The sequence below is a fragment of the Mesocricetus auratus genome, unplaced genomic scaffold, assembly GCF_017639785.1.
Source record: "Mesocricetus auratus isolate SY011 unplaced genomic scaffold, BCM_Maur_2.0 Super-Scaffold_100015, whole genome shotgun sequence".
Taxonomy (NCBI): domain Eukaryota; kingdom Metazoa; phylum Chordata; class Mammalia; order Rodentia; family Cricetidae; genus Mesocricetus; species Mesocricetus auratus.
In genome coordinates, this window is record NW_024429198.1 from 31,947,362 (window position 1) to 31,964,497 (window position 17,136).

The following is a 17,136-nucleotide window of genomic DNA, read 5'->3' on the forward strand; positions in this document are numbered from 1 at the left end:
TTCTCATTCCTTCTACATCTTAAAATACTCCATCTGGAATTTCTTCTCTTCTGTAGGACATATATCTGTTCAAATCTTCATTTAGTACTGTTACCTCTTGGTTCTTAATTTTTGGGTTGATTTCTTTCATTTTTGTCCTCGAAGTGTTTCTTAATTTCCTGTTAGCTCATTGATTCATTTTTATAATACTAAATCTTGCTGGGTTTGATAGTGCACATCTTTAATCTGAACACTTAAGAGACAGAAGCAGGTGGATCCTTACAAGTTCAAGGCCAATCTGATCTACATAATGAATTCTAGTCAGACAAGGTTACATAATAAGACCTTGTCTCAAAAATAAATAAGTAAAATACTTTATCTTGTGCTTGTGTCTGTCATCAGCAGAAGAGAAGATTGATTACCTACTGAAATGAAAGAGGTTGTTTAAAAGATTTCCCACAGTATACTATAAATGTTAAAAAGGCATGTCCATGACACCTTCCCCCACTCACATTATAAAGAATACTACAATGAATTATTTCCATATAAATTTTAACTGAGACCTCAAGACAGCTGACAATGACCATTCCCAGGTTCCACGGGGGAGATCCAGAGTGATGGCATAGGGGCACTGGTTAAAAGTTCAGGAAGGGGGCATGCTCTAAATCTCTCTCCACCAATACCACCAGAGAGTAGGGTTTCTTCTCCCCTTGTGCGCAGTCAGAGGTGCTTCAGAAGGACTCTGTGACAGTACTGTGCCTTCTGGGACCAGTATGGACTAAAGGCTGCTGTTCCTCTACTTAGAAATCTAAGAGGAAACGACTTTGGGAGCTCCTGTCAGGCAACAAGCCTCAGGTAAAAAGGACTATTCAGCAATGAGGTCAAAAGTATACAATTCCCATGGACCAAGTAGATCATGCTGTCTGTTTACTAGCCTGTGGTAGTAGGGTATAAAACCTGCCCAAAAGGAGACATGAAAGCAGACCACAGCAAAAGGGTGATCTGCCACCTGCGTGAAGGAAAGACATACAGTACCAGTTCTAGGGGAAGGACCACCTGTGCTCACCTCCAGAGTATGGGGGGTCTTTCATGAAATCTGATCCCATCCCAAGAGTCCCCCGGTATCGCATGCCTGCTCACAGACACGCCAGACACACGGGACAGTTATTGGCCTTCTTTCTTCTCTCCTTCTACTCCTACTAAGGGGACCGGGAACACCAGCATGCAGAGATGTAGGATTGGGGTCCAGCCTCCCACTTGAAGCTCTTTCCTTAGAGAGTTATGTTATGTTTTAATTATGTCACTAGATGTGTGCAGATATCCAAGCTAGCCTGCTTGAACAGCAAGATAGAAATACTAATATACCCTGCCTAGAAGTGACCAGCAAGGTCCAAGGCTGTCCCCGATCCTCTCAGAGGCAGAGGGAGAACCATATACAGAGGAGGTCTGCTGGGAAAGCAAGAAGGGAAGCCAAACCTCAGTTCCTTATGTCCTGGGAAGGAATCCAGAGACACGAGAGAAGGAAAGGAAAGAGGAATTGATCAAGGCTGTCTCTAATTGGTCAGGTTGATATTTTGAAATCAACGAAAAGAGGTAGGAAAATCATAAAATGATCAGAGTGATCTTTTCATACACTAACAATGTGATTGTGGAAGCTATTTGATCCCAAGTGTTAAGTCTTATCAACATGGACTGGAGAGATGGCTCAGCCATTAAGGGCTTGGCTCAAACCAAAAATATAAGTCCTATCAACATTTACTCTAACATCTAAAACTAAAGCCTCATCTCAGCATCTTCTGTTCACATGGGGAGATACCTAGATATGATAGGCCCACACACACACAGATTCCCCAGCTGTGAGTCTGTGGCTCAAATCAGGTGTGGGCATCTGAGACACAGTGGCAGAGTGCCTTGAAGAGGGATTCCAGTTTCAGAAGGGAGACATCAAGAAAAGAAAGGTGTTTATGCCACAAAAGGCTAAATCCCAGGAAGGTAAATCCAATTAGATATTGTATTTGAGAAATATCTTGGTTTCAAAGGTCTAGGTGGGCATCCTCAACCCACAGAAACTTTGAACTCTCTCTTCAGGTCATGCTGCCCCTTTATTTGTGGTAAATGCATGTTGCTAGCAGAATAACTCTGTTGTACTGCCCTGCCTCCTTTTGCTGAGATGGAAGCATCTTCTGATATACCCCTTCCCTCTTCCTCCTTCTGTGGTGGCTGATTAAATTCGTGGTTCATACCACACAGTTTCTTTAACAAGTGGTTGTTCAGCTGTATCCTCTCTTATTTGTCACAGTATGAGTAGACCAAGGATTTTCAACTCTTTACATTGGTTCCTTTTCTCTTAATTTCTTCAATTCATCCCTCCACATATTTTATAATGTGTAGCAAGGGAAAGCATCAAGGATCTTTTACTGAATGTCTGGCCTCATCTTTTTGCGGGCTCTACTCTGGTCAAAACACTAGGGCACAGGCTGCATTTTTGACAGCTTATGAAGAAGAATCCCATTTTTGTTGGTTTCTAGAACCATCTCTTTGCTCCTGCTGAGTTCTTAACAGAATAACTCATTAATGCTCACATTTCAGCTCTGTTCAATATAACATTTATTTTCTGAGATATCAAGAGACTGCCCTACACCGTCTCTTTTCTTTCTTAACATTCTAGAATCACCGTTAACAGCCATATTACAGCAAATAGATGCCCCTGCCAGTTGGCTCTTCCCAGCCCACATCTTAGAGCTCTGGCATCATCCATCCTCCATCATCCATTCCAGAGCTTTCCTCACACATCTCAGTGTTTGTCTCAATGGCATTCCACTTCTAGTATTTAGACAACTAAGCCTCCTTATAGCAAAATACCACTGACTGGGCGGGTTAGACCATGGAGACTTAGTTCTAGAGACTAAATGGTCAAAATGATAGCAAATTTGGGTTGCTTAAGGGGCCTTTCTGGCTTATAAACACACACCTTTCTGTGTCCTCAAATGGGTGGCTATTCTGGGTATGTGTCTAGAGAGGGTTTTTGTGTTCCTTTCATAAGGGCAATAACCCTGAAGGATCACAGCCACACCTTGGGATCCTCTTTAACTTTGATTACTTTACTTAGAGGCCCCATCTTCAAAAGCCATCACGCAGCAGGTTTGGGTTTCAAGATATGAATTTTGGAAGGACACAAATATTAACGCACAACAAAGACCATCAGGAAAAAGGTAATCCTTCAATGAGAACAGAAAAATGACACAGCTTAGTTTAATAATTGTTCACATCAGTCCTAATTATCCAAAATCATTAACAGTCTCAAGGTAACCTGATTTTCATATGCTAATGGATGTTGTATTCCCAAGTTCTGGGTCCCAGGTCGTACCTAGTGATGTCAAGGTGTGTTGTATTTGTACATCTGGGATTAACATGAAGCAGAGGAGCCTGTTCAGTTCAAGTAAACATGGTGGCCTGGACTGACCTTGGGCAGGAACTCTGGGATGGCCAGAAGTGTGTGTGGAGGTATGGCAGCCTGAGGAAAAAACAAAACAAATGAGCCAAAGGTCCCAGACACCATCCCAGGTGTGTATGGACCATGGAGGGGGGGGGACAGCAACAGCAGCAGAAGCCCAGCCATGAAAAACTCTCTAGGTTTTCATGAGAGGTGAAGCTAGGCCTCTCTGTCTCTTTTTGTTTTGGTTTTTAGAATTATCTCTCCTTTGTGTGGCTCTCCACACAAAAAAAACACATTTGCTTTCCTGATGGGTGTTGTCATCCTAGTGACTCATTGGATAGATGTTGCCCATGGGCCAGGCCTGGGCATGATTTTTACTGTCAGTGCCTGAGAATCTCTATTCCTAGTAGGTCTTCCTGGGCCTTGTCCTGGTGACAGCAAGGAGTCCCTGGGGAGGCACGGAACAAGCCAACCTATGATGCTTCTACACTGTACTAATGGCGCCAGGGTGTCTTGGACTTTTCTCGTTGGTTCTCAGTGCTATGTATCCAGAGATCCAGCCTAGTGTGAGCATGGGAGGAACCAACTCTGCTCCCTGCCCTGTAAAAGGACAAGATGGTCTCTTCTAAACACTCCCCAACTTTTTTCTTCACCCAAATTTCCCCTTTTGTGGATAGCAAAATTTATAAAAGTGGAAAATCCCAGCCCTGACCATTACCCACATAAGACGGTGGAAGTAAAGAACTGTGAAAATGTGAGGCCTCGCACACACACAGATGAATAACTGAAATAGTCCACTGCCTCGTACACACACAGATGAATAACTGAAATAGTCCACTGCCTTTTAACAACCCATGAAAGGCAACCCCAGATGTTCCAAACAGATTCTCATGCCACTGTCACCCTCTGAGTTTGGAGTTTCCAGTTCATGTCCTTTTTCAGGGGTGATGTTTTATAGCAATGTTAATGAAATTAGCTCATTCATTTGGGTCAACAAGCATAAACTAAAATCCAATTTTCGTAGCTTCACTTTTGTTTCCAGCCACACAGTTGGAAATGAGTTCAGGAAATTTTTTAGAATCCTTTCTCTATGTACAGCTTAAAGGGAATCATAGAATTCAGAAGCTTTGGTGAGAAGTGTGTAGTATAGAAATTCAAAAGGTTGTTTTCTTGCCCCCAGAAGCCACAGTGCTCCCAGGAAGCCTGTGGACCCTGAGAATTCACTTCATTCAGCACGGTGGATCCTCAGGCTGCAGTGATGTGGGGGCTGGCCAGCCACAAAGTACTGCTGCTTCATCCACAGAACCTTAAAAATGGTGACGAGACTGGCAGACCACTTCACTTGTAAGTTAGCACCTGGGCATTTACACGGACTCTTGGACTGTCTTTGGAATCAGCCAGAAACATTAGGAGCAGATCTGTGGGCCAACCAGCTCTGGCCTGGCTGGGTACATCTAGACCTGTCCAGGGAAGAAGTGAGTTGGCCTTGTTCTCTGATCTAATTAGCTTTACCTGTCAATTTGACACATCCTAGAGTCATCTGAAAAGAAAGCCTCGGTTGTCAGATTGGCCAGCGGGCATATCTGTGAGGGATCCTCGTGATTGTTAACTATATTGAGAGGACAAGCCCACTGTGGCTGGTACCATCACTAGGCTGATGATCCTGAAGTGTACACTAGCTGAGTACAGGCCAGTCTTCAAGCCAGCCATCCAGCAGCATCCTCCATGATTCCTACCATGCTTCCTTGGCTGTAAAATGAGTTGCTTGGTTGAAGGCAATGTTATGTGGAAGAGTAAGAGGACCTGCCTTCACATTCCCGCCTTAAGTTCCTGCTTGGTCTTCCCTCAAGGATGGGCTGTGACCTGGAATTATAAGCTGAATACACTTTGCTGTCCTCAGTTACTTTTGTCACAGCAACAGAAGGAAATTAGACCACTCCTCATCTCTGTCCCAAGGCCAAGTGTGTGTGTATGTGTGGTCATGTCAGTGGGAGGTCAGAAAACAACGCCATTTTTAGTTCTGGACAGGGTCTCAGGGCAGCAGCCCCAGTCTGATCTGAGTGTTCTAGACATGGGGGCTGCCCGTGAGGTTTGCTAACAGTGCCCATGAGAGCTGGGAGCTGACTTAGTCACACTACTCACTTTCAGGAACTTCGTAGAAAACAAACTCAGAGGCTTCGATTCCCTCCTAGCTTCCCACACCCATACAAGATCAGGATGACACAGCATGTTTTGAAAGATCTTCTCAATTTCTTCCCACCCTGATGCCCTGGAAAAGCACCCAAACCTCAGAGGCAAACTGAATGCAGCACCATGAGAACTAAGAGTTGCCCAGCAGGCAGCTCAAGTCTGAACCCCCAAAGTGATAGGGGTTCTATGGGAGAGAGCACTAGGGTGAAGGAAAAATCCATAAAAGCTGTTTGTGTGTAAAATTAGAAACCCTAGGGAGTGAAATGAAAATGTGTTGTCACAGCTCCACTGTGATATGGTATTCAAGGACTTAAGGGTACCTGTGGAAGACCTCAGGTAAGGGTGTCAGGGTGATCAGACATCAGGCACTATGTAAAATTTTCACTTAGCATCCTTCTGGTCTGGAATGCAAAACTTCACCAGGGCTCTGGGGATGTGCTAAGGGCAGCAGGGCTCTATGCTGAGAACACCCCACATGCCAAGAAAGACCCCTCTTGCCAACAGGACACTGAGGCGCGCAATCAGAGCCTAGCAGTACCGCCTACTCCATGAGAACATGTAACCCTGCTGTACCCAAAAACTAACCTGAGAAACCAGCAACTGGAAACCATACCATTTGGATTTCAGCCCTCTTTAAGACTATCACCTTGGGCTGCCACACAATGCAGAAGCCGGGAGAGTGTCACCCCCACCTTCTAACAAAGGGAGCTGCCCAGTCTTGTTTATGTCTTCAAGCCCTATGCGTTTATTCTTTAGTCCGTCTGATACCCAAGATTCCAAGAAAACCAAAACCTGGACATCGAAGGAAACAAGATGATGTGACAGAACATGGATATAATTCTCAATGCAGACCAAAGGGAGAAGCCATGGTCAACACAGAGAAGGGCTCTGTCCCTGACCACCCACCCCAATCCTTGGGCACTTTTCCCAATCCTTCACCCACAGGACAAAGCCAAATATGTCATGAAGGCCAGAATCCTGCTGCCCCTGAGGATTCAGTACAGTTAGTAGGAAGATACAAGATATCCCTAAACCATTGTGGACTGGAGCTTCAGGAGGCAGGGAGCCCAAAAGACAAGGTTTCATAAGTTTCAGGGGGCAGAAAGACTGCTAGAGCATGGTGGTAGGGGATCAGCCTGGCTGCCAAAACACACAAAGTTATCTCTGAGCCACCCTGTGATACCCAAGGTAGCACTATACAGAAAACGAGGTTAACTGTGGACACTAGGCCTCCTCCCTGCGGCAATCCTCCTCTCTCTCAAAACAGATCCCCTTAATCCCTGGATCCCCTACAGAGCTGTCCTATCACTGGGCATGGCCCCCATATTCCCTGAAGCCCCCCTTTGCCAGAGCTATCCTGGATCTGGCACTTAGAGAACCCAGGACCATCCTGGTAAAATGAACAGAAACCCTGAAGCAAGTATGTTTCTGTTGACCTGGAGCCAGAGGAGTCCCACAGACTGGTCAGCCCAGGCTAGCATAGGCACGGAAAGCTGCATGGTGGTATAACACATTATGCACATGTCATCACAGCTGGGCCAAAGTCAGACCTATCAGGTGGACCCAGGTAAGACCCACAAGAGCACAGGAGATACCCAGCTAGACTGGGAAGACCCAGATCAGACCTAGCAGGGCACAAACTGGACTCAGGTGGACCCATACGGCACAAGGGAGATTTAGTCAGGCTTAGATGGAGACAGTGTCCACAGGTTTAGAGTCCTACCTTGGAAGAAGCTCTTCACCCTGAGGTAACTAACGCTGAGGCGCAGGACCGAAAGCTTGTCCAGCTTGGAGATGATGTCAGGTGGAAATGGTAGCAGGCTGGCCAGGTGGTCCAGCTCTGTGTTGAGGCGGTCCCGGTGCCGTTTGGAAGGATTTGATTTCTCAGCCCCCATGGTAAGCCTCCTGTGGGAAAAAGGCCTTAGTCATATAGGGTCCCACCAGGAGCCACTGGCCCAGCAGGCAAGCAACCATTCTCTGTGGTGACCTTACTGGGACATTGAAGCTGCTGCCCAGACAGAAAATGTTTAAAGAATCAAAGATCACTCCTTGGTTGTGGGACAATGTTTTTGTGAAGATGTGTTGCTCTCATTGGTTTAATAAAGATCTAAATGACCACTAGCTAGGCATGAAGAGGTTAAGCTTCACTTGCAGACAGGGAGAGAGCTCTCTGGGATGCAGAAGGGTAGAGTTGCCAGCCAGACACAGGGCATGTACAAGATGAGGAAACAAGCCATGAGCCACATGGAAACAAGTAGATGGATAGAAATGGGTTAATTTAAGCCATAAGCACTAGTTAGAAACCAGCCTAAGCTATCAGTAGAGCATTTGTAATTAGTAATAAGTCTCTGTGTGTTTTTTGGGAGCTGGCTGGTGGAACAGAATAGTCTGCCTACACTCCTTCTGGAAGATGCATACCGAGGAACTGAAAAGACACACTAGTTAGCTATAAGCTAATATTTAGAGGGACGTGTGAAAAGTCTCAGTCAAGGATGAAGGACAAGGCTACTGCTGCATTTCTCAACCCTTCTGTGACAGGTTTCCTGAGAAGGGAGAATACCTGGCTAGGGCTGTCTGGACAAGAATGTGCATGGAAAAATATACTTTTATTTAACGTCCTTCAAAATCTCACAGCACCTAGCCCAAACCTAATATACCACAGGAAAAATACAAGTTCCCAGGCTAGAGTGGTGATAGCTTCCTGATCCATCAGCAATCCAAACAGTTCTTGGTCTATTTTTTTTTTTTTTGGTTCCCGGAACAATGAATTGTAGTTCAAAATTCAGACCTGAGAGTCCACACGTCTAGAAGAGGACACCAAGACCAGCCAGACATCACAGACAAGTTCTCAAAGTCAAAGCCTCCAGAGCCCCACCATCCTTTGTCCACCAGTTCACATAGCTCAGGGAACCTGCCGACTCGTAGATAGTTTCACCTGGCCTCAACTACCTGCCTGGAGAGGGGGCCTTCAGCGTCCCTTCACCTAACCTCTTAGGTCTCCCTCTTCTGACCCTCTTAATTGTGGCACAGAATAACCAAACCTTCCTAATTCTTTGTTGTCAGTGTCACCCACACTATGTCTCTAGAAGAGACAGCAGCAGCCAGAGTGGATCCAATGTCGGAAAGGTTAGGAGAGCAAAAAGGCTCCGTACTGGCAGATCTGCAAAAAGCAGCCATCTGCTTCAGCAGCCTAACACTTTCCGGGGTCTCAGGGAATCTCAGATTAGAGGCCCCTCTGGGTTTGAGAAGTTGTCCAATAGCCCAAATTCCCCAGTTTTCTGACAGTGTCTGGCAGCATCAAAGCCAGGAGCTGTTGCTTTTTAAAAGTGAGATCTATCTAGCACAACATAGTCAGTCCTTTAAAAGCAGCCAGCCTCCTTCATTTGCCGGTCATGACACTGCACATCTCTCCTTGGCCTAAAGATTTTTACTGATCAAAGGGAAGTTCCTCCCTCATGTGTGTTTTTCTCCTAAGCTCCTTACTTTTGTGTTTGAAACTGCTGACCTGCTTGCTACCCACGTGGGCTGACCTGTAATGGGTATTTCATCCGAATGTGCAGAAACACGAGTAACGGTGCTCCCACCCGACTAACCGCCTCCACAAAACAGGGTGCTTCCACGATGCGTTCACGTTGCAACGTGCATTTTGCTTCTTCATTCTTTTTTCATGGCTGAATAACATTCAGTACATAAATGGACCGCATCTTGCTGATCTTGCAACAACTAACCACTCTGGTGGTTTTCCACTGACGATCCCTGTGAATATGGCGGCTCTGAGCAGTCACTCAGGAGACTCTGCCTGAACACGTGCGACCGGAATTGCTGGACCTGTGTGACTCTTTGCTTTGCATTTTGAGGAGTCACTGGGCTGTATTCTGCACGTCTGCACCATTTCACAGACTCACCAGTTTCTCCACGTGCTTGTCTACACTGTACCGTTCCATTTTTACTACAGTCAGTGGATACAAGGTACTAGCTATGATTTGCACTTCCCTGGTGATTTGCCGTGCTGTGAATCTTCTCCTGTGCCTGCTCATTCACAAATCGTCTTTGAGAAGTGGCTATCCAGTCCTTTGACGCTCTTCAATTGGGCTGCCTTTGGTTTTGAGTTGTAAGAGTTATTTGTATGTGTGTTAGGTCTTCATCTGATACATGACTCACAAATATTCTTTCCTCTCTAGGGTTGTTCTTAGTTGTCTGTCTACTTCCATATTATTTTAAATTGCCAGCCAAAACTGAAATAGACTGGCAGAGAAGGCCTGCCACAAACTAGCAAGGAGTCCACTCTGTGAATGACAGATACCTGAGGACTCCCCACAAAACCAAGGGGACACCTGATGGGCAGATAGGGGTATGGTTAGAACCATGGAGGTGCTGAGTAGTGAGGAGACAGCAAAATCGTGGTGGGCTGGGGCATGTATAGGCACTTGGAAGAGAGATTTAGGATCCAAAGCAGTGTCTCTATGTAGTAGAATCTTGCCTAGCCAGTGAACTTATAGCAATGGCCACACCCTTTGGGTGTGGTTTCAGGTGCAGATGTGACCCATAGTAAGGTAGAGGAAAGGCTGGCTCGCACTCTCTTGGGTTCTGAGAGCATCGGAAGGGCAGAGACTTCATCTTCTGCAGCAGGAAGACCACGGAGGTTATTTACTCTTGTCTGTGTAAATTCTTCCCCAGTAAACACCTATTCATCATTTTTCTCAGGTCTGGTGAACTCATGTAAACCCCTGCCTTTATCTCTATCTGGGTGTTGGGTCCACATGGTGCTGTGTGCTCAGAGATCAGGTCTGTCCCCTTTACCATGGCTCTGGGCTCACTCAAGGACCTACCCAGCCTCAGGCATGTGTCTTTCCATTCACATTCTCCAACTCCAGTTATTTCCGCATACTGGGAATTTCTCAGCTGAGCAGAGACTCCCTAAGACATAAACCCAGCTTACTTTAAACCTCCATCTAGATCTACGGTAGAGGTGTCCTTGTCTCTCCATGCAGGATGCCTACACTAGCTCCAGCCATGACAATCAGGTCTTTCTATACAGAGCACATGAAGGGTGCAGCTTGCAGTAAGCTGGGTCCTTGCACTCCAAGCCTCTCTATCAGGCTCAGGGTGATGTTGTGCCAAGATCACAGTATACTTTGCTTTCTTCCTCTGGCTTTTAGGATACCAAGACACCCCTCACTGCTACCTATACTCTGCACTCTACTTCTCAATATCAGCTCCATGAAGCAGATGGTAGCCTAAGAAAGGATAGATGGTCAGGAGGGACAGTCCATGTAGAAAGAAAACAGTCCTCGTGGCTTGTGGTAAGTTCAAACCCAGGGCAAATGTGGAGTCCAGGGTAGAATTCTCACTGACTCCAGGGAGAGAAACAGCAAGACGTGAGTAGTGGCTCACTCAAGATGACCAGCAGCACAGAAGTAAGAAGTAACAAGGGAAAGAAGCAGTAAGTCAGCTCCGCTGAACAAAGTCACAAGTTAATTGTGGATTAACTTAACAAGAGATATCCAGGACATGCAGACAAAACTATAAAGTGTCACTGATAAAAATGTAATGAACCTAAGTAAATGGAAAGATATATCAAGTTCTTAGGTTGGAAAATAAAATATTGTTAAGATGTAACTCTTCACCAAATTGATCTACAGATTCCACTAAAATTCCAACATAGATGTTAATATGATTATAAAATTGATTCTCACATTTATATGGAAATCAAAGAACCTAGAATAGTCAATTAAAAAGATCACACCAGGAGGACTTACCTCCTGCTTTTAAGCCTTCCATAAAGCTCCAACATTAAGATGTATTAGTATTAGAGAAATCAGAAATACAAATCAGTGGAAAAGAATAGAGAATCTACAAATAGACCCGCATATTCTTCATCAAGTCAATTAACTAGCCCAAGATACTAAGTGCTTCTGGATCCACTGGGTAACCATAAAAACAGTAAATGCCAGCACTTACCTCCCACAGTACCTCAAGATGAACTCTAAATGAATCACAGACCCAAATGTAAAACCGAATATGAAACTTTATGGGAAAACATGTGCAAGAATCTTTGGGTAGTCGTGGGCCTCTTACAATAACACACACACACACACACACACACACACACACTAAACTTGTCTTCATCAAAAGTTCTTTAGATTACTTTTCTTTGAGACAGAGAATCATTATGTAACTAACCTAGGCTGGTCTCATACTCATGTCCCTGCTTCAGCCTTTTGAGTATAGTAATTATAGGTATACCACTATGCTCAGCTTAAAATGTCTGGTGAATGTATAGATGTGTATATTTGTGTGTGTGTGTGTGTGCGTGCGTGTTTATTAACTGGTGCAAATGTAAGGAGAAGACAGAGATTGATAATCAGGCTTGTCTACCTTAATTTTTGTGACATAGTCTCTTGCTGAGCTTGAAACTTACTGTTTGGACTAGACTGCCTGGCCAGGAAGCCTCTGAGATATAACTGCTTCCCTGCCTGCAGCTCTGAGGTTACAGATGAGTATTGCCATGATCAGATTTTATGCAGGTGCTAGGGAAATGGAGTCATGTCCTCATTGCCATTTCCCCAGCCTCCAAAATATCCTTTGAAAATCAGTATTAGAAAGATGAAAAAGTTATCAAAGGCTGGAATAAAATAACCACAAGTACTTGCTAGAGTATATAAAGAGTTCTCATGACATAATGAAACAACCACAAAAGAAAATAGGCAAATTATTTGAACGCTTTACCACAGAAACTGTGTGGATGAAAAGAAAGCCCATAAATATATATATATATGCAACATCATTATTCCTGAAGTCAATACAGAGAAACCCTGAAACTCTACCAACCCATGAAAGTGGCTGAAACAAAAAACTGGCAATGCAAGCACTGGAGAGAATATGGAGGGGTCTATGCCATGCTTCACTGTAGCTGGAACATAAGAGAATGCAAAGACTATAGAAAATGGACTGAGGTTTCTGGGAAAGATAAGTACACTGTTATGCAGCAACTGCCTCTTTAGGTGTTTACCCAAGAAGAACAGAAGTACCCAGCTCTCAAAGAATCGCTGTAGAACATCCACAAAAATTTTAACAGTCCCCAAACAGGGGACAATTCAGATGTCCACCTAACTTGGAATATCCCCACAGCAGAGAATATAAAAAAAATAAAGGAATCAGCTATTGATGCACAAACTCAGAGGAATCCCAGAGTCATTATGCAAGTCAAAAGCTCCAAAAAATGTCATTCCATTATACAAGACACAAGAAGAGAAAATCTACAGTGACAGGAAGTGGGGCAGAGGCTGCCTGGGGACAGAGGTGGTAGGGACAGCTAAGTTCAAAAGGAGACTTTTGGAGTGGCAGAATGTTTGGGTCTTGGCTACTGACGATTTCATGGGCAAAAGCTGATCAAGCTGTAAACTTTGTCAGTGTAACTGACATGCGTGTACTTCAATTATACTCCAGTAAAGGAAAAGCTGATGTGGACCAGTGAGATAGCTCAGTTGGTAAAGACACTTGATGCCAAGCCTATTGGCCTGAGTTTGATCCTGGGGACCTATATAATGGAAGGACAGAACTGAATTCCATACGTTGTTCTCTCTCTCTTACACACACACACACACAGACACATAAACACACATGTACACACACATACACAAACACACACACATATGCATACACAGACATATACACATACACCATACACTCACACAGATATACACACACATACATACACACACTCACACAGACATACACACACACAGACACACATACACATACACACACACACACACACACACACACACCTATTTTAGTGGGGGAGGAAAAGAAAAACAGATAAAGAACCAGGGGCTTGAGTACCACAACCTCCTCATTGTCATGAGATGAAGACATTGTTCCTGGGAAAGACTCAGGGATCCTACAGGATGAGATGGGGAACAAAACATGGTTCTGGTAACACCAGGTATTCGTTCCTGGGAAAAGTTATGGATTCAGAAATACCCATAGCTACTAGGTAGAACTTAGGGTTGTGAAGAAAAGAACACTCATACAAAATTACTTGCCACTTACAGCATGCAGGTGACACCAACATCAGGCTGCCTGTGTTTACCCACATTCCTTTGCTCCCTGGATAAAGGTGGAAAGGTGTTGACTGACGACATGTGTGCTGCAAACCTATGCTGCAGCTGGAGAACACCACAGAGTTAATGGACAGCAGAGGTCCGAGATAACACCTTGTAAAGCACACTGCACATCCTCAGGGTGTACAGCAGGGAAAGCGCCTGAGCACAGAAGAAAGACACACCCACCGCAAGGATGTCCCAGGAAGCATTCACAGACAGTGCTAAAAGCAGATGCTTCTTGAAAGAGGGCAGGGTGTGGACACAGTCCCTGGGTTGTGAACCAGACGCGCTTTCTATCTTTCCAGAGCATCCATAAATCAAAATGCCAACTGGATATGGTGGTGCTTGCCTTTACTCTTAGCACTCAGGAGGCAGAAGCAGGCAGATCTCTGTGAGTTCAAGGCCAGTCTGGTGTACATAGTGAATTCTGGACCAATCATGGCTACATAGTGAGACCCTGTCTCAAAAACAAATGAAACAAAATAAAATGTAAGTATCCAATGCCTCAAACATGGCCTCACTTTTGCTTTGGAGTAAGAATATTATGTAGACAAAAAAAAAACTCAGTCTCTTTCTGCAGATACTACTGCTTCAGCTAAGTGACAAAGTTATTTTCTTATTTATATGATCAATATTATGTAAACAAAATCCCTGTCACAGAGGAGCACATTTCTTCTTCTTTTTTTTTCTTGGTTTTCCAAGACAGGGTTCTCTGTGGCTTTGGAGGCTGTCCTGGAACTAGCTCTCGTAGACCAGGCTGGCCTCGAACTTACAGAGATCCGCCTGCCTCTGCCTCCCGAGTGCTGGGGTTAAAGCCGTGCGCTGCCTGGCTGAGGAGCTCATTCCTATGCTAATCTCATGGGCCTTACCCTCTCTTGAGTGTACTCAGCTTTCCTCCCAGCACTCACTTCTAATCAAAGACCCATACCCCAGCCTATCTCCAGCCTCACTGTTCGGTGGCTCCAGTCTCCAAATAACCACCTTCAAAGTCCAGCCTCACACTCAGAGCAACCTCAGCTTCTTGTCAGTGCTTGGATCCACATGGTCTTAAATCTACACAGGATCTTGTAGCCCTGGAGGCCAGCAGGGGTAGCTCTATCACAACAAAGAGGGTACACCTGGAAAGAGCTGCTGAGGGGTGTTCCATCAACACTCTGTTGAGTCCCAGTCTCACGTATAGCTGTATCATACACCAGCAGTGTCACATATCCACAACATCTAAACCCCTCTCGGTCTCTGTCTCTGTCTCTGTCTCTGTCTCTGTCTCTGTCTCTGTCTCTCTCTCTCTCTCTCTCTCTCTCACACACACACACACACACACACACACAACCACAGCCCACAGATGATGATGCACACAGCAGATTCTGCACCAGTGGCCAGAGGCAGCCTGTGGACTTCTTGTGGAAGCTGTAACTCAGCTGGTTTCCTGGAAAGTGTGCTAAGCCCTGGTTTTGCTGGAGCCGCCACACACCTCTCACTTTGACCACTCTGTGGGCTGCAGGTTAAGCCCAGGACTGGCAGAAAGACCACAGACAAGGATGACTGTATACCTGAGGGGCGGTGGGTCTGAGCCCTGAGCCCCCCATCTCTATACCTTCAGAGACCTTCGGTGGGGACAATGCACCCCAAGGAGGCTCTGTCATTTGCAGTGTGAGACCTAAACCTTAGGACACTTCCCACAGACAGAATGACTCATTGCTGAAGAGAACAAAGGTTCCAAACATACTAGTGACATATGCCTCACCCAGAAGAGACCTCCACCAATTCCAGCCAGTGCTTTGTGTCTAAGTCAGAAAAGCTACCTAAAGTAAACTTGCCTGCTAAAGGAAGCCACTCACACTTGCATGAGACCTATAGGCCACAGTGACCACGCCTCTCAGGAAGGTTCTCCAAAGCCTACCTTATACTGTGTTTGCCTATAACATCCCCTCTCCTCGGGAAGGCACAGTGTGTCCCTTACTCCCCAGGGATATCAGGATGGAGGGCATGATACTCTACCGCTTCTGAATGGGTTTCTTTCTCTTTCTACCGGCATATGTACACTCTCCAGATGGAATCATCATCTTTGATCCTAAAAAAGAAGGGGACATTGAGTTAATCACACAAAGAGACCCTGTGTGACATCCCATGTGCCTACTATAATGACCCAAAGCAGGAAGGGGGTCTGTCAAGGCCCGCTGGCCCTCGTGCAGGTTAGCCCTGCAGGCTGGAGTACTCACATAGTATTAGAGCACTATTGAAAACAAGGTGATGGCCTGTAAAGACCTCTATCATTTTTACTCTGAGCAGAATTGTTGCACAGGTTGTGGAGCAGGGTGCATGCTACTGAGCCTCAAGGAGCTGTTGTTTTCAGGATCATACGATCTACTTATCTGGGCAGTCCATCCTGCACCCACAGGCCCACATGGTTAACACCCTCCACACTCGTGTGTATTATTTCTTCTCAGTTCTATGCACTGGACTTCCACTATGGTCACTCATGCTCAGCCAACTCCAGCCCAACCAAAAGTGTCCTGTGGTGCTAAACACACACTTATGCCTCCCACAGAAGTCACTGAAGCATCCCAGTACATGCACCTCATCAAATGTAAGTACCCACTTTCATGTCGTAGAATCTTGATATTTCTAGTAGTGAGGACATCCGAGCCTTCACAAATTCCCTTAGACCCCTGTTGCAGCCCCATGCCTCAGTCGCCTGAGAATGTAAATAGATAGCCCTGATTTGACCTCCTGTGTGTATCATCTGGAAGAGGCACCATTTCTATACTTGGAAGTGACAGTGAAGCCGTCAGAACTGTGCAACTGATATCCTTTGAGGACTAAGAGGGGCAGGCAAAGAAAAAGAAAACTCATAGGAAGGATCTTCCACACAAACACTAACCACACACCTGGAGTAGCAACCAAGGCGTAAGACAAAAGAATGTCACTAGGGACAAAGAAAAACTAACAAAGTTGCCAAGTTTTAGAACATGGTTTATCACAGGTACTGATAAGATTCTCTAGGTGATCAGTTGTGGTGAGAGATCTATGATCAGCGCCACAGGTGCCTCTGGTAGATCTCTCACTGCAATCAATAGAAATAAATAGGACATCAGTACAGAATTCACAAACGATAGCTGACTGTAACTCAGGAGAGTACAAAACATATCCTTCAGCACCATCAAAATACACATTAGTCCTGTGCCCATGGGACATATACCCAGACACACTTTACTGTAAAATTTATGTACTCCTAATGAATCCTAAAATGACAGATACCTTACAAAGTGTGTTTTCTGGTGTAGTGGAATTAAGCTTGGAAAACTTGCAAGTATTTGGAAAGCAAAGAATTCATTATTTTAAAAACATATTTAGAAATTTGGCTCTATTTTCTAAATATTAAGCAACCTAGATGCCCCTCAACTGAAGAGTGGATAGAGAAAA

General features: G+C 45.1%; 1 protein-coding gene across 3 annotated transcripts in view; it reads right to left on the minus strand.

Annotated features, from left to right (window-relative positions):
• The window catches only part of Ahrr (aryl-hydrocarbon receptor repressor), an 87,594-nt gene that overhangs the window by 61,061 nt on the left and 9,397 nt on the right, over positions 1 to 17,136 (minus strand). For 2 of the 3 annotated variants that reach the window (XM_013123832.3, XM_040757748.1), the window contains exons 2-3: positions 15,712 to 15,784; positions 7,329 to 7,510 (exon numbers count right to left, since the gene is read on the minus strand). In XM_013123832.3, coding sequence (XP_012979286.1) covers positions 7,329 to 7,510; positions 15,712 to 15,776 — 247 coding nt within the window. In that variant the 5' untranslated portion in view covers positions 15,777 to 15,784. Of the gene's footprint in view, positions 1 to 7,328; positions 7,511 to 15,711; positions 15,785 to 17,136 lie in introns of those variants that run through there. The other variant, XM_040757750.1, reaches the window with a different exon arrangement.